This window comes from Eubalaena glacialis, chromosome 4 (assembly GCF_028564815.1).
Source record: "Eubalaena glacialis isolate mEubGla1 chromosome 4, mEubGla1.1.hap2.+ XY, whole genome shotgun sequence".
Lineage (NCBI taxonomy): Eukaryota > Metazoa > Chordata > Mammalia > Artiodactyla > Balaenidae > Eubalaena > Eubalaena glacialis.
In genome coordinates, this window is record NC_083719.1 from 134,360,029 (window position 1) to 134,386,373 (window position 26,345).

Consider the following 26,345-nt stretch of genomic DNA (forward strand, 5'->3'; position numbering starts at 1 on the left):
ATACTTCAGTAAAAAAAGAATAAGGTCTGTGATCAAAACCCAGTTCAGTCACTAAGGTGTGATTAAAATGAAATGGGATAAAATGGCTCAAACTGTCACATACAAAGGTGTAGACATCTGTCATGGTGTAGACATCAAATGTGCTGTAGTTCCAATGTGAAGTTACACATTTATTCTCTACCAAGAAATTCAAGTTTTGGTCTTTAACCACATTCAAATGATATGGCACAGAGTAATAATAAATATAAAATGTGAAAATAAAAATTTTATTGGGAAGAGGAAATGTTACATACAATTAAGTATATGGTTGATGAAATGTATCATACAGTAACAGCCTTTGCTTAAGGAACAGGTTTAGTAAAGGAAGAAGTTGGAAGCTTAGAATAGGTTTCCATACATAATTTCTAAGCAGTTTTAAGTAAAAGATCTCAATTTGCATAAATTACACAGATCATTGAGAGAAAAGTGTATTGGTTTGTGGCTATTTCTGATCATCAATTCACTTTGTGTCTTGTAGATCTCTTTTACCCTGATCCCAACTCTGGTCGTTCTGATCCTGTTCTAATATGGTTCTCTCCATCCATAAGTGGGCATTTACCCAGAGGCCACATCGCAAATAGGATTTTTTTGCTCATTGTGAATTAAACAAATTCCATGTGCTCTTAAATGAACTCCATGGTTTTAAAGACAGCTGCCTGAACCAAATCTGGAAGAGCTCTTCCATTTAGGGAGTGCTTAAGTCATAGGTACACATCTGTAAAGAGTTTGGAAATGGCATCATAATATGTGCACACCATCTTTGTTGATACAGTTTCAAGTAAGCTAATAGGATCTGTACAATTCTAGAGACTATTAAGTAAAAATGAATATCTGCATGTGGTATGGAACCCATTCTCATTTGAACAATACTCATTTTGCTTATTTCTATCTCCCAAACAGAAAACATCCAACAAGAACATTTTTCTCTATGTTTATTTAATTATAACAAAAGTAGAACAATGCATACCAAATGTAAAAAGATATCCAAAAAAGATGATGAAAATGTTTAGGAACAGAAATGACTAATTTAGCTGAAGGAATTACTCAGGTTCCATTAAAACACATTCGCAACTTATAATTGGTTATTAGTGTAAATTAAATTTAGTAACTGAGTCCCAATTTACTACTAAAAGTTATCAAAATATTTTCAAAATGTTACATAAAAACTGAAACATCCATAAGTATTACATAAACACCAAACAAAACATCATATAAAGAAAAATAAATGTATCCTGAGATAAAATACAAATCACACTTGTCATGCCAGAATATACACCCCCTTTCCCCTCACATATAATTGTGAGGATTCAGTGTTTTGCACGTTCCAAGATAAAGTAATGATAATATACGCTGATGCAAATTTCAGCCATAAAAATAAACTACTTCATATCTTAAATATTCCTATGATGAAACATCAGGATTCCAGTTTCACTAATCAAAACTTTATGAAGGCATAAATTGCATTTGGTTTTGACTCCTCAGATCATGGCTAAAAACTCTCAGCAAAGCATTCTAGGCTTTTTTTCTCACATCAAGTGACCCAGAATATATTTTAAGAAATGTTTATTTTCTGTGCATATTTGTTTTATAATTATAAATTCCTGAGCACTTTTTCTTCTTCCTCCTCATCACTGTCAGTGACATTGACTTGCTGGATGTTAGAGGGAGTTGATGTCGGGGCTGTGAAGACACTTTCCAAGGCTCCAGTGTCCAGCTGAGGCACGGGATTTAAGTATTCTTCCCCACTGTGTATATGACTGTTACAGTAAGAGGTCCCATCCACGCTCTCACAACTCCGAGAATCTTCGCTGTGAGCACGCTCATCTGGGTAGTCTCTAAAAGGATAGTCTCTATTTAAAGCTGAAAACATAGCCTCATGTTTTTGGTATCTGTCTTCATAATAACCAAGGCATTCTGGCACTGAACTTGGAAAATTTCCATAGCCAAAAGGAGGCCGACTATAAGGGCACGTGCTGTAGCAGAAAGACAAAAAAGGAATTCGATCATAACTTGTCCACATGTTGCCTTGTATACAGATTAACTGAGCAAGTTTAACTGGGGCCTAGAGAGCTCCCAAGATAACTTTCTGCAACTACTTCATGTACTCATCCACATGTTGCCTAGTCCCAACATAAAACAATTGGCAAAGTAAGCTTATAACTATTACCTATTATCAGCCTCAGGTTTCTTACCTTTGGCAGCCTTGATAAAGAAAAATTACTTATCTGGGCCTTTCTCTCATGATGCCTTATGCCATGTAAGGTTTTAGAAATGCAGGTACCTGCTGTGCTGTGCTAAATATTGACACTTAGTAAGCAGTGTAACAATTGCTCTTACTAGTATTTGAAGCAAAATTTACAGAAGGTGGGGGGAAATGTATAACTGGGTTGAAATCAAGAGCCCTTGGGGATGGCGGAGGGCACTCGAACATAGGATAACAACTTAATTTTTAAATTCACATTCAATAATTAATTATATTAAAACACTCAATACCAGAAAGATTTAGAACTGATATTAAACTGTGGTTTTAGAGATCTTTTCCAAAAAAAATTTGGAGTGTGGGAATGTGAAGAATTGAAAAGATTACTTTGCTGTTTTACAAACTAATGGTTTTTCTTGTAAGGCAAATCTAAAAATTCTGCCATTCAAACCCATTTGTCAATTTTTTTAAAAAAGTATTACTCCACCTTTCAAAGGCACAGAACAGGAATCATAGGAAGAGTTATGTAGAAAAGTCCAACCAAAAGTTGCCTGGACTCATGGACTCCATCTAGTGACAGATAATATAAGCATAATAAAAATGCTCATTAGCAAAACCCAAGACAAGTTGGGTGTTTCATTTCATGCTCCCACATTTTTTTTTAAAAGGTCAACTTTGTTTCCTTCCCTTTAAAAACATAAGTATGATTGACATAATAGACTATCATCTCAAATTCTTTGGAAATATAGGGTTTCTTCAGTGGTTCGTGTCCTACCCCCAAATCTCCAAGTGCTAGAGACCTTGCCCGTGTTCAATATCACCTAGTTTATGAAACGTTTCAGGTTTCCATTCCTACTGCCACATCCTCATTCAGGCATTTTTAATTTAATACATACGTCCTGAATGCATTGTACTTGCAGCTACTATGACTTTACTCCGTAGCTCTTCCACCTTTAGATCTCTCCATCCATTGGATTCCACAAATACTTCAAGGGTGTGCTCAAATCTACTTCCTCCACAAAGCCTTCTTCTCTTCAGCTAGGAACAATTCACCTACTAACTATTCTTTTAGGACTCAATATAGGCAAGATATTACACAAGGTTTGGTGGAGAATTAAATTTAAAAAAAATCTAAAATCCAGGTAGTATATACTTGATATATGCTAAAGTGTGCTATAATGCAAACATCACATGGCTATATTGGTGTGGTAAAAACAAGTTAGTATTATATCTGGAGAACAAAAAGATAAGTAAAGACAAGAGTAATCCTGGACTTCCCGGGTGGCACAGTGGTTAAGAATCCGCCTGCCAATACAGGAGACATGGGTTCGAGCCCTGGTCTGGGAAGATCTCACATGCCGCGGAGCAACTAAGCCCGTATGCCACAACTACTGAACCTGCACTCTAGAGCCCGCGAGCCACAACTACTGAGCCTGAGTGCCACAACTACTGAAGCCCGTGTGCCTAGAGCCAGTGCTCCGCAACAAGAGAAGCCACCCCAATGAGAAGGCCGCGCACCACAACGAAGAGTTGCCCCTGCTTGCCGCAACTAGAGAAAGCCCGCATGCAGCAACGAAGACCCAACACAGCCAAAAATAAATAAATAAATTTATTGAAAAAAAAAAAAGAGTAATCCTAAAAGGTCACATGGATGAAAATGAATACCTACAGAAGCATCATGGTGTAGTGGGAAAAGCAATTCTGAGGGGTGTGAAGTGATATTGCAATGTTGTTTAAAGTTGCAATTCCCTAATGATATATGATGTGGAGAATCTTTTCATATGCTTAATTGTCATCTGTACATGTTCTCTGGTGAGGTATCTGATCAGGTCTTTTGTCCATTTTTAACTGGGTTGTTCATTTTCTTATAATTGAATTTTCAGAGTTCTTTGTATATTTGGATAACAGTCCTTTATCAGATACATCTTTTGAAAATATTTTCTCCTAGTCTGTGGCTTGTCTCCTCTTTCTCTTGATACCATGTTTTTTGATACAAAGTAGCTTTGTAGTAAGTTTGAGGTCAAGAATTGTGAGTCCTCCAACTTTGTTTTCCTTTTTCAAGATTGTTTTAACTATTCCAGGTCACTTACAATTCCATGTAAATTTTAGGATCAGCTTTTCCATTTCTGCAAAAAAGCCGCTGGGATTTTGAAAAGGATTGTATTGATTTTGTAAATCCCTTTGGGAAGTATTGCCATCTTAATAATAAGTCTGCCAATGCATATACATGAATACCTTTCCATTTATTTCAGTCTTCTTTCATTTATTTCAGCAATGTTTTATAGTTTTCAGTTTACAAGTTTTGCATCTCCTTGGTTAGATTTATTCCTAAGTATTTTACTCTTTTTGATGCTATTGTAAAAAGAATTGTATTCTCAATTTCCTTTTTTGAGTGCTTATTGCTTGTGTACAGAAATACAAGTGAATTTTGTATATTGATCTTATACCCTTCAAATTTGCTGAATTCATTCATTCACTAATAAATTTTTGTGGATTCTTTAGGATTTTCTATATATAGGATTTTCCATATATAGTGTCATGTGTGAAAAGAGATAATTTTGCTTCTTTTCCATTTTAGATGTCTTTTTTTCTTGCCTAATTGCTCTGGCTGGAACTTCTAGTACCATGTTGAACAGCAGTGGTGAAAGCAGACATCCTTGTCTTGTTCCCAGTCTTAGGGGGAAAGCTTTTGGTCCTTTATCATTGAGTATGATGTTAACTGTCGGTTTTTGATAAATGCCTTTTATCATGTAGAAGAAGTTCCCTTCTACTCCTAGTTTGCTAAGTTTTGAAATCAGGAATTGATTTTTATCATGAACAGGTGTTGGATTTTATCAAATGCTTTTTCGGCATCAATTGAAATGATCAGCTGGTTTTGTTCCTTCATTCTTTTAATGAAATGTATTACCTTGATTGATTTCCTGATGTTGAACCATACTTACAATTCCTGGGGAAAATCCCACTTGGTCTTGGTGTATAATCCTTTTAATATGCTGCTGGATTCAGTTTGCTAGTATTTTGTTGATTCTGCAATTTTCTTTCTTGTGATATCTTTTTCTAGCTTTGGTAACAGAGTAATGCTGGCTTTAGAATCATTCCCTCTTATATATTTTGGAAGAATGTGAGAAGGATTAGTGTTAATTCTTCTTTAAAAGTTTGGTAGAATTCACCAGTGAAGCTATCTAGTCCAGGGCTTTTCTTTGTTGGGAGGTTTCTAATTACTGATTCAATCTCTTGATATACACCTGTTCAGATTTCCTATTTCTTCTTGAGGCAGTATTGGTAATTCATGTATTTGTCCATTTCATCTAGGTTATCTAACTTGTTGGTGTACAATTATTCATTATTATCCTATAATCATTTTTCTGTGAGGTCAGAGTAATGTACCCAGTTTCATATCTGATTTTAGTAATTTATGTCTTCTCTCCTTTTTTCTTAGCTTAGCTATAAAAGTTTGTCAATTTTTTTGATCTTTTCAAAAAGCCAACTTTTGTTGACCTTTTTTTCTCTATTTCATTAAACTCTCTATTGTTTTTCTATTCTTTATTTCATTTATCTCTACTCTAATCTTTATTATTTCCTTCCTTCTGCTAGCTTTGGGTTTTATTTGCTCTTCTTTTTCTAGTTCCTTAAGGTATAAAGTTAGGTTGTTAATTTGACATCTTTCTTTTTAAATGTAGGCCAGGGCGGCTATGAATTCCTCTATCAGCACTGCTTTTGCTATATAATTCCTTAAGTTTTGGTATGTTGTGTTTTCATTTTCATTCATCTCAAAGTGTTTTCTAATTTTCCTTGTGATGTATTATTTGACCCATTGGTTAAGAGTGTGTTGTTTAATTTCCAATATTTGTGAATTTTCCAGTTTTTCTTTCTGTAATTGATGACTAGTTTCATTCCATCATGATTAGAGAAGAAACTTTGTATGGTTTCAATCTTTTAAAAATTTCTGAGACTCATTTTGTGATCTAACATATGGTCTATCCTACAGAATATACATTTTCACTTGAGAAGAATTTATATCCTGTTGTTGGGTGGAGACCATGTATTTCTGTTAGATCTAGTTGGTTTAAAGTATCATACGGTCTTCTATTTCATTTTTGATCTTCATCATTTTTGGATGGATGGTCTTCCGTTCATTATTTAAAGTATCCACAGCTAATATCATACTCAATGGTAAAAAGTTTAAAGCTTTTCCTCTAAGATAAAGAACAGAACAAGGATGCCCACTCTTGCCACTTATTCAACATAGTACTGGGAGCCCTAGCCACAGCAATTAGGCAAGTAAAAGAAATACAAGGCATCCAAATTGGAAAGAAAGAAGTAAAACGGTCTCTATTTGCAAATGACATAATAATATATCTAGGAAAACCTAAAAACTCAACCAAAAAAACTGTTAGAATTAGTCAGTGAACTCAGTAAAGTTGCAGGATACAAAATCAATATGCAAAAATCAGTTGCATTTCTATACACTAACAGCGAACTGTCAGAAAAAGAAATTAAGAAAAACAATTCCATTTACAATTGCATCAAAAAGAATAAAATACCTAGGAATAAATTTAACCAAGGATGTGAAAGACCTGTACACTGAAAACTATAAGACACTGATGAAAAAAATTGAAGAAAACACAAATAAATGGAAAGATATTCTGTGCTCATGGATTGGAAGAAATAATATTGTCAAAATATCCATACTACCCAAAGCAATCTACAGATTCAGTGAAATACCTATCAAAATCCAATGGCATTTTTCACAGAAATAGAACAAACAATCCCAAATGCTTTCTGGAAACATGAAAGACAGTGAATAGTCAAAGCAATCTTGAGAAAGAAGAACAAAGCTGGAGGCATTATACTCTCTGATTTCAAACTATATTACAAAACTATAGTAACCAAAACAGTATGGTATTGGCATAAAAACAGACACATAGATCAATGGAACAGAAAACAGAGCTATAAAAAAGCCCATGCATATGTGGCTAATTAATTCATGGCTATTAATTAATTAACAAAAATAGACAATTGGGAAAAGATAGTAGCTTCAATAAATGGTGTTGGAAAAACTGGACAGCCACATGCAAAAGAATGAAACTGGACCCCATCTTACATCATACACAAAAATCAAGTCAAAATGGATTAAAGACTTAAACATAAGACCTAGAGCTTTAAAACTCCTAGAAGAAAACATAGGCAATAAGCTCCTTGACATCTGAATTGGCAGTTTGTTTGTTTTTTTTTTCATTTGACACCAAAAGCAAAGGCAACAAAAGCAAAAATAAACAAGTGGGACTACATCAAACTGAAAAGCTTCTGTACTGTAAAGGAAACCATCAACAAAATGAAAAAGCAACCTACCGAATGGGAGAAAATATTTGCAAATCATACATCTGATAAACAATTAATATACAAAATACATAAAGAATTCATATAACTCAATAGCAAAAAAAAAAACTGATTTAAAAATGGGCAGAGGAGCTAAACAGACATTTTCTTCCCAAAGAAGACATACAGATGGCCAACAGGTACATGAAAAGGTGCTCAAGAACTTCCCTGGTGGCACAGTGATTAAGAATTCACCTACCAATGCAGGGGACATGGGTTCGACCCCTGGTCTGGGAAGATCACACATACCGGAGCAACTAAGCCTGTGCACCACAACTACTGAGCCTGTGGTCTAGACCCCGCGAGCCACAACTACGGAGTCTGCGCACCACGACTACTGAAGCCCACGCACCCTAGAGCCCGCGTGCCACAACAACTGAGCCCATGTGCTGCAACTACTGAAGCCTGTGTACCTAGAGCCCGTGCTCCACAACAAGAGAAGCCACCGCAATGAGAAGCCCACGTACCTCAATGAAGAGTAGCACCTGCTCGCCACAACTAGAGAAAGGCCATGTGCAGCAACGAAGACCCAATGCAGCCAAAAAAAAAAAGGTGCTCAAGGGCTTCCCTGGTGGCGCAGTGGTTGAGAATCTGCCTGTGAATGCAGGGGGCACGGGTACGAGCCCTGGTCTGGGAAGATCCCACATGCCGTGGAGCAACTGGGCCCGTGAGCCACAACTACTGAGCCTGCGCATCTGGAGCCTGTGCTCTGCAACAAGATAGGCCGCGACAGTGAGAGGCCCGCGCACCGCAATGAAGAGTGGCCCCCACTTGCCGCAACTAGAGAAAGCCCTCGCACAGAAATGAAGACCCAACACAGCCAAAAAGAAAGAAAGAAAGAAAGAAAGAAGCTTTCATTTAAAAAAAAAAAAGTGCTCAAAATCACAATTATCAGGGAAATACACATTAAAACCACAATGATATCAGGAAATGCTGCCAGTTGCAACAACATGGATGGACCTTGAGGACATTATACTAAGTGAAATAAGTCAGAGAAAGACAAATACCATATCGGTTCACTTACATGAGGAGTCTAAAAACAAACAAACAAAAAACAAAGAAAACCATATCATAGATACAGAGAACAGTTTGTGGTTGCCAGAGATTGGGAGTGAGAGGTGAGCAAAATGGATAAACGTGGTCAAAATATACAAACTTCTTATTTATAAAATAAGTAAGTCCTCAGGATGTAATGTACAGCATAGTGACTATAGTTAATAATACTGTATTGTATTTCTGAAAGTTTCTAAGAGATTAAATCTTAAAAGTTCTCATCACAAGAAAAAAAATTATGTTGTGTACCGAGACTAATATAATGTTATATGTCAATTATATCTCAATAAAAAATAAATAAAATAAAGTAGTGAAGTCTTCAACAATTATTGCATAACTGTGTATTTCTCCCTTCAATTCTGTCAATTTTTGCTTCATATATTTTGGGGTACTGTTGTTATATATGTATGTGATTATAATTGCTATATCTTCTTAACGTTTTATTATTATTTTTGGCTGCGTTGGGTCCTCGTTGCTGCGCGCAGGCTTTCTCTAGTTGCAGCAAGTGGGGGCTACTCTTCATTGTGGTGTGCAGGCTTCTCATTGTGGTGGCTTCCCTTGTTGCGGAGCACGGGCTCTAGGCACGCGGGCTTCAGTAGTTGCAGCATGTGGGCTCAGTAGTTGCAGCACATGGGCTCTAGGTGCACAGGTTTCAGTAGTTGCAGCATGCAGGCTCAGTAGTTGTGGCACATGGGCCCTAGAGTGCGTGGGCTTCAGTAGCTGCAACGCCTGGGCTCAGTAGTTGTGGCACACAGGCTTAGTTGCTCCATGGCATGTGGGATCTTCCCAGACCAGGGATCAAACCCGTGTCCCCTGCCTTGGAAAGCGGATTCTTAACCACTGTGCCACCAGGGAAGTCCCTTCTTAACGTTTTAAACTAGATATGTGGGAGTTCCCTGGTGGCCTAGTGGTTAGGATTCCAGGCTTTCACTGCTGTGGCCTGGGTTCAATCCCTGTTCAGGGAACTGAGATCCTACATGTTACGTAGCATGGCCAATAAATAAATAAATAAATAAATAAGTAATGTCTTTGTCTCTTGTAACAATTTTGACATAAAGTCTATTTTGTTAAATATTATTATAGCCACCTCAGCTCTCTTTTGGTTACTACTGGCAAGGAATATCTGTTTCTATTTTTTCACTTCAGCCTATTTGTGTCATTGGATCTAAAGTGAGTCTCTTGTGGGAATTCCCTGGTGGTCCAGTGGTTAGGGCTCTGTGCTTCCATTGCAGGGGGCACAGGCTCAATCCCTGGTCGGGGAGCTAAGATGCCCACAAGCCACATGGTGCAGCCAAAAAAAAAAAAAATCTGTTCAGTGAACATCATGTTTATTTTTTAAAATAAAGTGAGTCTCTTAGAGACAAGATTTAATGTGATTATTTTTTAAATTCATTCTGCCAATCTACCTTTTAATTTAATCCATTTAAAGGGATTACTGATAAGGAAATACTTACTCTGCCTTTTTTCTTTTTTTTGGCTGTACCACGTGGCATGCGGGATCTTAGTTCCCGAGCTGGGGTGCAGGGGTGCAGTGGAAGCATGGAGTCCTATCCACCACCGCCAGGGAATTCCCTCAAATATTTTTAAGTTATTTTCTTAAGTGGTTACCATGGGGATTATAATTAACATCTTAAGTTTATAACAATCTAGTTTGAATTGATACTAAGTTACCTTCATTAGCATATCAAAATTTTGCTTGTATACACTGCCTTCCTTCCTTTGTATTGCTACTGTCCTAAATTATGTATTTATACATTTTATATCTATTAACATAGATTTTATAATAGATGTTTCATGCATTTGCTTTTTAAATCATATAGAAAAAAAGTTACTAACCAAAAATACAATTATACTTGGCTTTTAAAAACAAAAGAAGGACTTCCCTGGTGGTCTAGTGGTGAAGACTCTTGTGCTTCCACTATAGGGGGCACGGCTTTGATCCTTGGTCAGGGAACTAAGATCCTGCATGTCATCTGGTGAGGCCAAAAAAACAAAAGAAAAAAGATACTTGGCTTTTGTATCTGTTATTTTAGTAACTTTAGTAACTTTTACCAGTGTTCTTTATTTCTTTGTTTGGCTTTGAGTTACTGTCTACTGCCTTTTCATTTTATTCTGAAATACTTCCTTTAGCATTCCTTGTAGGGTAGGTTTACTGGTGATGAACTTCCTCTATTTTTGTTTATCTGGGAATATCTTAATTTCTCCTTTTATTTTTATTTTTATTTTTTTGGCCGCACTGCGTGGCTTGTGGGATCTTAGTTTCCCAGCCAGGGATCAAATCTGGGGCCCTGGCAGTGAGAGTGCTGAGTCCTAACCACTGGACTGCCAGGGAATTCCCTCTCCTTCATTTCTTTTCTTTCTTTCTTTCTTTCTTTTTTTTTAATTTTTGGCTGTGTTGGGTCTTCGTTGCTGCACACAGGCTTTCTCTAGTTGTAGTGAGCGGGGGCTACTCTTTGTTGTGGTGTGCGGGCTTCTCACTGCAGTGGCTTCTCTTATTGCAGAGCAGGGGCTCTAGGCACGCAGGCTTCAGTAGTTGTGGCGCACGGGCTTAGTTGCTCCGCGGCATGTGGGATCTTCCCGGACCAGGGACCGAACCTGTGTCCCCTGCATTGGCAGGCAGATTCTTATCCACTGCACCACCAGGGAAGCCCTCCTTCATTTCTGAAGGGTAGTTTTTTTGGTTATAGAATTCTTGGTTGACGGTTTCTTTTCTTTCAGCACTATGCTATGCCACTGTCTTTTGACTTCCGTGGCTTCTGATGAGAAACTGGCTGTTGACCTTATTGAGAATCTCCTGTACAAGATTAGTCACTTCCCTCTTGCTGTTTTCAAGATTCTCTCCTTCTTTGGCTTTGACAGCTTGATTATAATGTATCTCTTTGAATTTACCCTACTTAGTGTTCATTGAGCTTCTTGGATTCCTATCTTTCTTTAAATTTTGGAAGTTTTGGGTCAAGCTATTTACAAGTCTTCTTCAGCCTTGACTTCCTATTTACACAGAGCCTAAAAAGCAGTCAGAGGTGAAAGCTTAGGGTCTTCTCCAGTGTTTGCTGAACATGTATCTAGCCCTGGATATGCTAGCTCTGGATATGTTTGTGCCCTTGCGTACTGATTCCTCAGTATACATGGGAGTTTTTCAAAGCCTCTATTCCCCCATATATCTCCTTTCCCAGTCTCTTCTAGGCTTTTCAGTCTGTCTGCTGCTTGTCCTGTCTGTTGTCCCTTAACCCAGGCAGCTGTGGACAGTACATACCTTTAAATATTTTCTACAAACACTAGCTGGGAGGCCACTCCAGCTCTAAGGGAATGCTTGGGAGAGTCAAACTTAGGTAAGCCCCTGAGCCAATTCCTCAGGAAATCACCAGACAGGTCAAAAATGCACAGCCATAATGCTTTAAGAACAAGGTCTGTACTGCCTCCTCTAATAGCAACAAGTCACACCAGGAACATGGGGCACCATCCCCTTGGCCATCACTGAACTAGAAAATGTGAGATGGCTGTGGCAAAAATGCCACAGTGCTCTCTTATCAGAATTTAGCAGCTTCTTTCTTCTTTAAACACCCCTCAGCTGATTCTGACAGTTTTTGCCAGCTTAATTATTGCTTCAGTGGAGAGAGAGATTCTTGGGGCTCCCTATTCTGTAACTCTCAGTGACATTCTACCTCAGTGGTGTTTTGTACTTTTCAGAATATAAGTTTTGCACTTATTTTGTTAAATTGATTCCTAAGGTTTTTAAATTCTATTTTATTGTAGATGGAATTGTTTTCTCAATTTCATTTTCTATTTATTCATTGCTACTGTACAGAAATGCAACTGTTTTATATATATTAGTCTTATATCCTGAAAACTTGCTGAATTCATTTGTTACTTATAATAGCTTCTTTTGTGGATTCCTCAGGATTTTCTATATATAAGATTGTGCAATATATAAATATAGTTTTATTTCTTCCTTTACAATCTAGATACCTTTTATTTATTTTTCATGTCTAATTGTCCTGGATTAAACCTCCAATAAAATGTTGAATAGAAGTGGTAAAAATGTACATCCTTGTCTTATTCTTGATCTTAAGTGGGTCTTGCTGATCTCCAGTCTTTGCCATTAAGTATAATGTTAGTTAGGGTTTTTTTGGTAGGTGCTCTTTAACTAGTTGAGGAAGTTTCTTTGTATTCCTAGTTTGCTGGAATACTTCGTGTTCAACATGAATAAGTGCTCAGTTTTGTCAAATGCTTTTTTTCTGGGTTTATTGAGATGATTGTGTGGTTTTGTCCCTTATCCTATTGATATGGTATATTACATTAATCGATTTTCGAATGTTAAACAACTCACATTCCTGGAATAAATCCAAGTTGGTTACAGTGTATAATCCTTTTGTTATGCTGCTGAATTCAGTTTGCTAGTATTTTGTTGAGGATTTTTGTCTCTGTATTCATTAGAGATATTGACCTTCATTTTTTCCTTCTTATGTTGTCTTTCTCTGGTTTTGGTAGCAGAGCAATATTGGCCTCATGGAATGAGGCCCTCCCATTTTTTGGAGAGTCTGACTATAAAGTGTGTCTACTGTAGACAACATATAGTTAAGATCTTGATTTTTATCCAGTTATACAATATCTGCCTTTTGATTGTTTAATCATTAACAGTTAATGTGATTATTGAAACAGCTGGATTCATGTCTGCCATTTTATTTTTTGTTTTCTATGTGTCTTGTATTTTCCTTGTGGCCTTCTATTCCTTCTTTACTGCTTTCTTTTGTAAGAAGTAAATATTTTCTAGAATAACTTTTTAGTTCTTTTAACAACTTTTCCACTATTTTTTCATTATTTTCTTAGTGGTTGCTCTAGGGCTAATCATATACATCTTACCTTACCTGAATCAACTTCAGATTTTTACTAACTTAATTCCAGTAAAATATAGAAATTAAAAAAAATATGTATTTATTTTGGCTGCACTGGGTCTTAGCTGTGGCATACAGGATCTTCGTTGCAGCATGCAGGATCTTTAGTTGCGGCATGCATGCGGGATCTAGTTCCCTGAACAGGGATTGAACCCAGGCCCCCTGCGTTGGGAGTGTGGAGTCTTACCCACTGGACCACCAGGGAAGTCCCAAAATACAGAAATGTTGCTTGTATATAGCTCTACTCCTTCTTCCCCCTTTTTGTACTACTATTGTTATATAAATTATAGCTATATTTGTTATAAAACCAGCAATCTATTGGTATGATTATTAATTTATATAATTTTATGCCTATTAAACAAGCTGAGAAGAGAAAGGAGAGCAAGTATATACTCTGAAGTTTGTTATATTAACCTTTTTATTCACTACTGCTGGTTCTCTTCAATTGTTCCTGTGGATTCACGTTACCATCTGCCATCATTTCCTTACTCTAAAACAACTTTGCCTCCACCTACTTCCTTATGCTTTTATTACCAAATATATTACATTTCTATATGTTATAGGTCCCCCAAAACAATTATTTGCATATTGTTTTATACAACTGCTTTTAAAACCAGTCAAAAGAAGATTTATACTGTCTTTTTTATACTATCTTTTTTTTTTTTTATTAATTTTTATTGGAGTATAGTTGCTTTACAATGTTGTGTTAGTTTCTGCTGTACGGCAAAGTGAATTGGTTATACGTATACATATAGCCACTCTTTTTTAGATTTCCTATACTATCTTTTATAATTGCATTTTTACCTTTACTGGGCTCTTTGGTATTTTGTTTGTTTGTTTTCCAACTACCATTAGTGATCACTTACTTTCAGCCTGAAGAACTCCCTTTAGTATTTCTCACAATTCAAGTGTGCTAGCAATCTCAGTTTTGGATTATCTGAGAACGCCTTTACTTTGGCTTCATTTTTGAAACATGGCTTCACTAAATGTAAGTTGACAGGTTTTTTTCAGTACTTTAAATATGTATTCTGGCCTCCATTGTTTCTCATGGGATGTCAGGTGTTCATTTTATTGGGGTTTCCTTGTACATGATGAGTGTCTGTCTGTCTGTCTGTCTGTCTCTCTCACTTTGATTTTCTCTTTGGCTTTGGATTTCAGTATTTTACTATGATGTGTCTCGCTGTGGATCTCTTGGCTTTTAGACTACTCATAATTCATTACATTTCTTAAATGTGTAATATTTTTCATCAAATCTGGGAAGTTTTCAGCTATTAGGTCTTCAAATACTTTTTTCTGCTTCTTTTTCTCTCCTCTCTCCTTCTGATACTCCTTTTATAGATACACTGGTTCACTTAATGATGACTGTGTTCTGAGGCTCTGTTCATTTTTCTTCATTCTTTTTCCTCTCTATTCTTCAGATTGTATAATCACTACCAGTCTATTTTCAAGTTTTCTGATTCATTCTTGTGTCAGTTCAATTTTACTGTTGAGCCCCTCTAGTGAATTTTTCATTTTGGTTATTGTACTTTTCAACTCCAGAATTTCCATTTGGCTGTTTTTATAATTTCTATGTCTTTATTGATAGTATCTCTATGAAGAGACATCATCATCATAACTTCCTTTACTTCTTTAAAAATGGTTTCCTTTAACTGTTTGAATATATTTATAATGGCTTGGAAGCCTTTGTCAAATTTGAAATCTGGGCCCTACCACAGGTAGTTTCTTTTGCCTGTTTTTCTCCCCCATGTACAAATCGTGCTTTCCTGTTTCTTTGCATGTCATAATTTTTGGTTGAAGTCTGGACATTTTAGGTAATATACTGTAGGAACTCTGGACAATGACTCTCTTTCACTTCTCCAGGGCTACTTTTTTTGTTTTTTTGCTTGTTTTTTTGTTTACTGACTTGACTAGACTATTTTATTTTTTATTTTTTAAAATATTTACTTATTTATTTTGGCTATACCGGGTCTTGGTTGAGGCATGCAGACTTCTTACTTGCAGCATGCAGACTCTTAGTTGTGGCATGCAAGCGGGATCTAGTTCCCAGACCAGGGATCGAACCCAGGCCCCCTGCATTGGGAGCGCAGGGTCTTACCCAATGGACCACCAGGGACAGACTATTTTAGTGAAGTCTATTTCCTCTGCAGTGTGAACCTTGAGTGTCACTCCTTAGAGGGCACAGACTTGGACATGAATACAGTCACCCTAGGATGATACTGGTTTTAGCAGGACTCTCTTTGACTATCTCTTTCCCTGATTTTTGTGTTAAGCTCTCTGACTCATTTGCTATCACATACAGCTGTTAAGATTCCACTAATTGCTGGCTGATTGCTCTAATGTTTTCGAAATGCCTTGGGGCAGAGATTGTTCCACAGTCTGATCCAATTAAATTCAGAGGGGGTAAATTTTGAGAAGTCTTTGAGGTTTGTTCTGACTGCAGGAGGGCTCTTCTTAGCTGTTTCTTTCCCTAGTTCTCTTTGGTGTACTAGCTGGCATACAGTAGCTTCTTGGTCTCAATTAAGAGGAGTCTCTTTTTATTTGCTTATCACCAAAATCTCATTGTTTTCAAGAGTGTCCTTAGGCTTGAACTTCCCCACACTGTTTCAGATAAAGTCAAATTCCTTTTGGGGAAAGCTTCTGAGCTCTCTGTTCTTATGGCAAAATCTCTGGTCTTCTTGGCTTGCCTCTGCCAGCATAGAACATCTCTTCTACAAGTGACCTGGGTCAAGCGTGTTCAGGGTTGCAGTATTCTCTGCCTGTCATCCTTAGAGATGAGTGGCTATCCTGTTAGTAGGGGCTGACCGAAGAAAAGGAACCCCCAACCTCTTGGTCACACTCACCATCAACTTAGTTTCTTTAACTCAAGAACTGGAGAGGATGAGAAATGCTACCATTCTCCGTAAGATACTGTATCCCTTGATTAGGAGCTGAGGGGAGTGACAGCTACCTTCTTGGCCATACCCACCCAGAGTTGGCATTCCATCCACATGAACTGAGGGTGGGAGTGAGGGATGGTATTTGTCATGGCTCAAGTGTCACAGACTCTTGCTGTTCTCACCAAGTTTTAGGATGTTTTCTTGAATAAATGTTTCTTCATTTGCTGTATGCCCTTAGGACACTGCCCAGAGAATTTAAGTGGTTAGTTTTTATATATTTATTTATTTTTGGCTGTGTTGGGTCTTCATTTCTGTGCGAGGGTTTTCTCCAGTTGCCGCCAGCGGGGGCTGCTCTTCATTGTGGTGCGCGGGCATCTCACTGTGCGGCCTCTCCCGTTGCGGAGCACAGGCTCCAGACGCGCAGGCTCAGTAGTTGTGGCTCACGGGCCTAGCCGCTCTGCGGCATGTGGGATCTTCCCGGACCGGGGCACGAACCTGTGTCCCCTGCATTGGCAGGCGGATTCTTAACCACTGCGCCACCAGGGAAGCCCAAGTGGTTAGTTTTTAAAAATAGTTTTCACCAGTTATGCTTGTTTGCTTGGGAGCAGCTTCACAGAGCTCCTCATGCTGCTACCCCAGAAATGAAACTCCCTCTCACTTATCTTTTTAATCATACTATTTCTATTAATATCCTTGAGCTTTGTTTTGGATGCAGTTAATTACTTGAAAACAGTTTGATCATTTCAGATCTTAAGAATTTTTAGATAAAATTTTTTAGATAAAAATTGATTAAAAAATTATTAGTCTAGGCCTAGCTGAAACAAGACTCTCTAAGTATTTAATACCCCATCAAGGTTTTCCAATCTGTTTGGTGAGAACAGGAACTATTTCCAGCTTGGTGTGATTGCTGGGAACTGTTGTCTCTGCTTTTTCAGGTAGTTTTTCCACTAGCCTTGGGTAATTTTCCTCACAAGCATACACTGATCAGTATTCAGCTGAATACTCAAGATGGAACCTATGCAGAGATCCAGAGTTCTTGCACTGTGCAGCTTTCTTCTCTCCAGTACTCTATCCTAAGAATTCTACTGACTTGGTTTCACTGGTCTCTCAGCTCCATCTCCTCAACTCAGGGAGTCAGCAAGGATCTGCTTGTGTTTCTCCTCCCTGTGCCACGGTTTCCAGGTCAGTAAGCTGGTTAGATTGCAAGGCTTACCTCATTTATTTTCTGTCTCTCAGGGATCTTCATATTCATTGCCTGGTAAACAGTGTCTTGAAAACCATATCTTCATACATTTTGTCTGTTTTTTATCATTTCAGATAAGGGTAGATTCAGTTCCTTATACTGCATCTTGGCTGGTACAGAAGTCCTCTTTAAACATTTGAAATATTGATTTTTAGTCTCACCCTGATTTTCAGTTATTTCAAATTCTTGGGGTGTTAATTCTCCTATTTGTAGCATCTACTGACTCTTGTTCTTAATGAATACTTTCCTCGTGTTCCATAATTTTCTAAACCTCACCTTTAATAACAATTTTCTCCCTTTGGAAATTCCAAGTGGCTTGAATGGTGGAAGTGTTCCTCTAGAATAGTTGTCCCAGGTAAGTCATCCAAGAACTAATTTCTGTGTTAATTTTTCAGTTTTTTTAAATTATTTTTTAATATTTATTTTATGAGGGGGCTACGTCGGGTCTTAGTTGTGGCACGCGGGATCTTTGTTGAGCCATGAGGGATCTTTCGTTGTGGCGCACGGGCGTCTCTCTAGTTGTGGCGTGTGGGTTTTTTCTCTTTTCTAGTTGTAGTGCACAGGCTCCAGGGCACGTGGGCTCTGTAGCTGTGGCACGCAGGTTTCAGAGCACGTGGGCTCTGTACTTTGTGGCACATGGGCTCTCTAGTTGAGGCATGTGAGCTCAGTAGTTGTGGCATGTGGGCTTAGTTGCCCCACAGCATGTGGGATCTTAGTTCCCTAACCAGGGATCGAACCCATGTCCCCTGCATTGTAAGGTGGATTCTTTACCACAGGACCTCCAGGGAAATCTCTAATTTCTCAGTTTATCAAGTGGATAGGTTGATTTCAGATTCTCAACCAGTGTGCAGTATAATCTAGGGTTTTGATTTCTAACAGAAGACTTTTTTCCATATATAGCTCTGAATAAAAACAAGTTTCCTTTGTGCTTTCTCTGGGTCAATGATAAAAATCTTCTATTACTTTATCAAGGTTGAGAGGCCTTTCTAGGGTCTTAGCTTTTTTTTTTTTTTTTTAAGTTATTTATTTATTTATTTATTTATTTTGGCTGCATTGGGTCTTCATTGCTGCGTGTGGGCTTTCTCTAGTTGTGGCGAGTGGGGGCTACTCTTCATTGCAGTGCATGGGCTTCTCATTGTGGTGGCTTCTCTTGTTACGGAGCACAGGCTCTAGGCACACAGGCTTCAGTAGTTGTGGCGTGTGGGCTCAGTAGTTGTGGCTCGTGGGCTCTAGAACGTAGGCTCAGTAGTTACGGTGCACAGGTTTAGTTGCTCTGCAGCATGTGGGATCTTCCCGGACCAGGGATCAAACCCGTGTCCCCTGCATTGACAGGCGGATTCTTAACCACTGCACCACCAGGGAAGTCCTCTAGGGTCTTAGCTTTATGAAGAGGTTTTAGTTTCAGCTCTTCACCTTGAGCAGAGCCATGACCTCATATCCTCTCCTTATGTAGGCATTAAAACCCAATTTTATAAATGCTGAGACTATCTGAATCTGCAAACTACCCCCAGGACCACTGTACTAGTTTTCAGCTCGTTTGTCATTTTGACAAAGGGGGATTTATTTTCCTTTCTTGTGATTTCAGCTAGGTATTAAATTGTTCATATTTAAATTCAACATTTATAGATGTTTACAGCAGAAGGTATTCCATATTAGCTAAATCTATCATGTTTTGGGACTATAAATTCTGTCCTCCATAAGGATTAGGCAAAATATTGTATATGTATGTAGATGTGCATTATTACAGAAAATAGGTCCAAAACTTCAATTAAATTCTTAAATAGGTCTATAAACCAAACCAAACCAAAGTGTTAAGGATAATTGCTTTTAACTTTTGATCTGTTTGTCTAAAATTTTACAGTTAAGATGCTATATAATCCCACAAATTTAGAATTCTTTGGACTTACCTTCCCTAGTAGATACATACATATAGCTATGTCTGATTATATTTTTTATACATTTCAAGCTAATAAATTCCCATTTATCATTCATATCCTTTCTATATCCCTAACTGCAATACACTTTTTGAACACATTTATTTACTCAATGGCCAACAGAATGAAGATCCTAGATATCTCTTGTGCACATGAAAGTATAAGTACTACAAGAAGGAGGAGGAATAGAAGAAAAGGTGGGGGTTGAAAAGAATAACTAAGAAATTAATGTAGTACAGAAAGAGAGTATCTCAATAAGCACAGTATGAAGATGGTTAATATTTGAAGGCAGGAGGATGTTAGCCCTCAGAGCTAGGGATCAGCACTTCTAAGTGTCCATCTGTTTCATAAAGTGACTCCTTGATTAAACTGCCTAACCGCCTTGATTTTTACTCTAGATACACAGGGCAAAATACCAAATATGTATATTTGGTATATATTTAATATATATATCAAAAGTCATTACAATTAACGGTATTGAAATGGTTGAATAATTCCACACATAAATGGATTAGATTAGGGAAGAAATATTCTTTATAGAAGACTCTATTATTAGTTGTGAAAAGACAATAGAAAAATTGAGAGGAAATCAATTAATTTTGTTATTTAGCCAGGCTGGATTTTACTGAAATATACTATCTAAACAAGCATAAATTAGATAATCCATATCTTTGGGAAAATTATCATCACACACATACAGGTAGAAGTTAGGAGCGACTTAATGTTTATAGCTGACATACTTCTTTGACATTCTTACATGAAATAAAATTCAGTATAAAACTACCAACGTACTTCATTTGTTTCCTTTAATAGCATTATTATTAATTAGCAATAATGGTAGTAAAGACAAAGGTATAGTTTCTGTCTTCTAAGGACATACTTTTCAGAGTTTCTTTTCAAAATGTTCTTTAAACTATCAGATGATTTGTACATTAACAGCCAAATCCCATAAGTCTTGTCACGAGTAAGGAAGATAAATTTCCTATGATTTTATCTATTTATTATATAAGGAAACATTTCCTGCCCAAAAGTCTACTTGACTACATGATTTTTCCATTCAAAAATACAGTATGTATTTTCCATGTGATTCTCTGCTAGCAACTAACAGCTACCAATCAAGAGAAGCCATTATATTGAGAAGCCTTACTGATACAGTGAAAAAAACAAACATGGAATTCAAAATCGGACAGCAAATCGAAGTTTGACTACTGGCTCTGCCATTTACTAGTTGTGTGACCTTAATAAAGCCATTTAACAGCTGATCAGTTTCTTTATCTGAAAAAGTAAAGGAATTACTATGCCTAAAACAAAGGATTGTTGTGAGAATTATAGATAAAAATGCCAAGTTCTCAAAATGCTAAAAAGAAAAAACAATAACAACTAGAGTGAGATTGTGGTATACAACCTGTTCTAGATGCCTCTTTTTCTCCTTTAATGTCAGTAAATACTGTCTAAGTCTTTCCTGTATTACAAAATGAATTATGTAACAAAGATAAAATTTCCACAGTTTTAGTTTGTGGACCTCGAGGTTCTAACTAAGGCTGATCTTCTCAAACCTACTCATTTATTAAATTCCAGCTATGTCCTTAGCACTCTTCTTATAACTAAAAAAAACACTGTAAAATTCTCTAAAATTCCTATAACATCTCAGATCCTAGGCAATAGCAATGAGAAGAGATTATCAACCCCTGGCCTTAGGAGTCTCTTGAAGTTTGATTTCTTGAACTAAAAGACTTCTGAAAGCTATTAAAGAAGAGCCTATTGGGGAAAACAAAACAAACCACAAATAGTAAAATCTCCCTTTCTCCTGATCTGATCCCCTAGTTCCACTTTCTTCCAGTTCTGGGCTAAGGACTTGAAAGCAAGCAATCCCATTATGAATTGAAGCAACATAATATATACCTCGTAAGTTCTTTGAGGCCTTGGTACCCAAGTGGGGAGTAGTTTTACTTTCTAAGTAAGTAACCATAAAAGATTGTGTTAAACATGTAACACTCCATTCTCAACAGAAACCATCTCTGTCTACACACTTAACAGCAACTGAAAAGTAGAGGTTAATGCCACTCTATTAGAATGCTTGCAAAGAAGTTAAATTCTATCACTCCAAAATGAAAAGTTACAAATTTGTTTTCCCTAGATACTTCCCTGTGAAAATAAATTCCTTTACTGGTAATTTACACAAGAAACGTTTTGCTTTGTTAAAAAGGGCACTGAGACGCTATATAACTTCAGACATATATCCCTGCTACTCAAAGTGTGGTCCACAATCAGCAGAATTGACATCACTTGGGAGCTTGCTAGACATGCAGAATATTAGGCTTACTATAACTCAGTATAGGAAACTACTGTACCCCAGACCTGCTGACTCAGAGTCTTCATTTTAACAAGATCACATGTGGTTTATATATATATATGAAAGTTTCAGAACCACACCTCTATACAATAAGGGGGTTTGACTAAATGATCTTAAGGTCACGTATAACTGATTATTTTTTCAAGAGGAAAATCAGATCTGACAACACTGGAGCCTGTATTCTCATGCGGCAACAGTAGGCTGGAACTGAGTAGCAGCTGCCTCATAAGATGGGGCATGCACTCTCCTTGGCTTCCCCAGTCCTCATCTGGCCCCTCCATGTATTTATGTTAACTGCTTGGCCCCTATTTAGCCACTAATCTAAATTATATAGATCCCAAGCAGTAATGAGGAAGTTCCTTTTTCAGTAAATAAGAGAGGCCTTCAGAGGTAAAAATTCATTAGCTATAAGTAGTTTTAGGTGAAAGGAAATAAATTGTTCATTTACCTTGATGGGAAGTAGTGAGGTCCAGGTAGGAAGTAAGGGTGATGAAAAGAGAATCGCGGCGGGGTCCCAAACAATGTGGCTGCATGGCCAAGGGGAGGGGGCTGGCAGACATGTGAGTGTGGAATAGGAGGAGATTGAGGGATTGGAGCACTTCTGGGACAAGTGGAGAGGCTGGGATACCCCTTGGGAGGTTGGATGGTAGAAGCTGCAAATCTGGCGTGGGCAGTACTTGCACTAGTTGGAATCCTGCTGGTGCTCTCCAGAGAGACAGGAGTAGGTCTCTTCACAGAACAACTGGCTCCAGAATGCAGCTGATGAGTGTCCATTTGGGAGGGCCCAGCAAAGCACTGGGGTGGGAGTGGTGGACAGAGGGGCAAACTTGGAGCCTGGACAGCCACCTGGGCAGTACTGGAGATGCTCGGCTGGAAAAGTGTGATGGGGCTTGGGCACTGGACTGCAGGTGGGGGCAGCTGGATGGCAGGTAGAGCTTCACCTTCAGAAATAAAAATAGCATAGGTCAGGCGTGAACTGAGTCACTCCATATTTTTCTTTTTTCAGCAGAACTTAATAAACTGTACAACCAGAAGCCTTCACTAACCACCTTACCTAAGAACATCACCACTCTATTTTAGCATCTTGAACAAATTGAAGCCACCTGGTTCATTTATTTTACATTCTTGTCTCTCTTTCCCACCTAGATTCTAAGTGCCATAAGAGGAGAGACCTTTTCTGTTTTGTTCACTACTATATCCCCAGGGCTTAAAATTCTGCCTGGCACAGAACAGGCCCTTAAAAAATATTTTTTGGATGAATAAATAAATGAATAAAATGATTGAGTGATTGAGTGAAAGACAAATACACACAAATGCTGGTACATATATATAAATGTTTCTAAAAGAAATAATATGAAACTACTGATAGTGGTTACTTTTAAAAGGTGGTCATCTGGAAGAGGGGACAGGGCCGTGGGATGCCAGACTTTCATTTTATATCTATTGGTACTATTTGAATTTTCTATTTTCTAAATATATCAATTTTATTTTACATATTAATAGAGGTTTCATCATAGTGGTATGGGTCATTTTTCTTTTATTTTGTATACTTCTCTATATTAAACTAAATTATAAATGACATTTAATTTTTTAATTGGAAAAAACTAAAGAAACAGTAAAATCATTTTGCTTTATTGCATTCAATGTGAATACATAAGGAAATTCCCAAGTGAGACTAAGACTTGCCATAGGTCAGCAATTTGTGACAGATAAGAAGGGAATATTATCGCAGCAGGGCATGATGGATATAGGAGAAATTTTAGAGGCAAGTGAAATAATCATGTATTTGATCTTTTTGATCCTGAAGAAGAGAGGACTGCTGACCGAGTTGCTGAGTTATCCAAATGACACACTTAGCCTAAATTTAACTTAACTCTTTCACAGAAATACAGAGAGAAGCCAAAGCAATAGATTCATGATCTAGTTTATTTCAATGCAGTTAGGTCTCTGTTAATATAGAAGATGCAGTCCAAGAACAGACCCTGTGGTTAGAAATGTTTCTGTCAGAGGCCAAAAGGATTGTGAATCTTCTCTCAGCCTTGGCCAGGTAACACCTTCCTCTCCTTCCTTCTCTCCAGATAAGTCAAATAACTACCCCTCCTCCCCCTTAAACCTGGAGGTAGGGAATTAAGGGGTATATCTGTTTCAAGCTGGCCTCTGACCCAGTGAAGTAGAGGCAACACAGGAGCAGGGTGTAGATGAAGCTATACTGATTCTCAGTTAATGGGGTTACATGGACTAGCCCTCCAATCTGTGAGACATAGGCCTTAGGCCTTTCCTGATTAATCAAACATAATTTCCCTCTTCAGGTTCCCTCAGAACCTATAAATCTATCACATATCATAAAATAGTGTAAATTTGCAGGTCTGCCACCCTTACCACAATCACAAAACTGGGAGCTCAAGAGCAGGCACAGTTTAATTCATGTTTGTATCCCCATTACCTGGCACAGAACCTGGTTAATAATAGTTAAGAAAGGTATGACTAGATGAAAGAAAAAACAAACAAATAAGCCTATAGCTGACAGAATCTCTACCATTCATCTGGTATAAGGAAAATCTCCTTCTCTATGCAACTATGAAGCCAGGCTGACCTGTAAAATCTCGCAGTTTTATTCACTGAATTATCACTGCACTCAAGACATCTGCTCCTAAAATCTACCTCTGACGCAGATTTCTTTTCCCTGTACAGTACAAGAGGCTCTTAGTCCTCAGAAAAGAAGTATGGTCATTTTAGGCAAAGGAAACACAAATTATAGGAGCCGTAGAGAACAATGATATTATTTCAGTTATTGAAGAAGGAAGGGACTCATCTTTTAGCTGATACAAATGTTCTTTTCTACCGAAGATATTTTTATAAAATAAGGGGTACCAGTGAGGCATGAGGTGATAAAATCATGCATTCATTTAACTAAACAAATATTCACTAAGCAACTAACATGTGTCAAGCACCATTTTGGCCTGAGGTAAAAAATCAGATAAATCAGATGCATAGAGAATTATATGGTAGTATAATGAAGATGTCCTAAATGTCAAAATTCATGTTGCTAAACAAGAGGTTAAAGTCTGCAACACCTAGTCATCACTGATAAACTGTCAGTGAATAGGGAAGACTTGTGGAAAGGGCAGAGATCTAATGTATCACACTGTAGATAAAGTATGGAAAAGACCTGCCAGTCATCTGGTTTCTCTCCTTCTAGCATACAGCTAGGTTACATTTCTCAGCCTCCCGTGCAGTTAGGAGTGGTCCTGTGGCTCAGGCTAACCAATGGAATGTAAGAAGAAGTGATATGCACCATTTCTGAAACTGGCCCATAAAAAACTCTAATGCATGATCCTCCATGCTCTTTTCCCTTCTGCAGGTCATGCACACTTGGATGCTACATATCAAAGATGGAAGAGCCATAGGGTAGAAGAAAACTGTGTCCATGAATTCCTTGGAAGAAAGCCAGAAATACTTATTTTGGACTTTACATGGGTAAAAAAATAAACCATGATTCTGTTTAAACTGTTATGTTTAGGTGAGTGTTGAAGCAGCTAGCATTATCTAACTGTTACATGAGGTACAGAGCAGAATTTTAGATCTATAGTACAATATGATAAGAACAAAAGAAAAAATTTAAAGTTATTAATAACTTTCAACAATTCTGGCAAATCTCTCCCACCCACTCCTAAAGAGGAAGACTCTACTGCCTGTGTTGAATGGATGAAGGACGCAACCAGGCTTTTGTTGTGTGACTGGGATGAACAGGAAGGAGTAGAGAATGGCATAAACTGAGGACAGACCAAATTTCTCTACAAGAAAAAGTTGTATAGAGGTAGAAAGAAGAACAGGTGGACGAGCATATGGCTGAGAAGAGAGAAACAGAGGCAGAGAGAGGAGGAGAGGACAGAGAGAAATAGAGTAAGAGGCAGAGACATAGAGACAGAGATGGGAAATGGAGACTTGGGAAGAACAGTTAGACAACTGCTAAGAAAGATGGGACTTTGGGGACAGAAATGGTAATGAGGAACCTAAGAAGACTTACTATAGTTTGAACCATAAGATTCCACCTTCCTTGCCTCATAAGAAAACCTACAATAATGAGCTACATCACTTTTCAAGGAATTTTCAAGCCATATCTTTGTTTCTTATGGATATAAAACTTTGCTAGAACTGATCTTAAGTCAGGGACAAGACAGTATCAGAATGTTGGAGGGTTTTTTTTTGTTCTATTTCTGTTAAATAAGAATAGATGGGTAAGCCAAAATCACATCACGTTTACTACCAAAAAATTAATAGTAGTTAACATTTTTAAAGTAAAAATTTAGAGAAAATGTATGAATTCAGAAGAGTGAAAGATGTCAACTGAGTTTAGATGTAATAAGGAAAACCCA

The 26,345-nt window shown here is 37.6% G+C and overlaps 1 protein-coding gene across 2 annotated transcripts in view; it reads right to left on the reverse strand.

Annotated features, from left to right (window-relative positions):
* Nucleotides 1–1,630: 1,630 nt before the first annotated feature.
* The window catches only part of SOX30 (SRY-box transcription factor 30), a 32,390-nt gene continuing 7,675 nt past the window's right edge, over nucleotides 1,631–26,345 (reverse strand). Inside the window, exons 4-5 of one of the 2 annotated variants that reach the window (XM_061188376.1) lie at nucleotides 22,418–22,910; nucleotides 1,631–2,012 (exon numbers count right to left, since the gene is read on the reverse strand). In XM_061188376.1, coding sequence (XP_061044359.1) covers nucleotides 1,631–2,012; nucleotides 22,418–22,910 — 875 coding nt within the window. The remainder of the gene's footprint in view (nucleotides 2,013–22,417; nucleotides 22,911–26,345) is intronic. The other variant, XM_061188377.1, reaches the window with a different exon arrangement.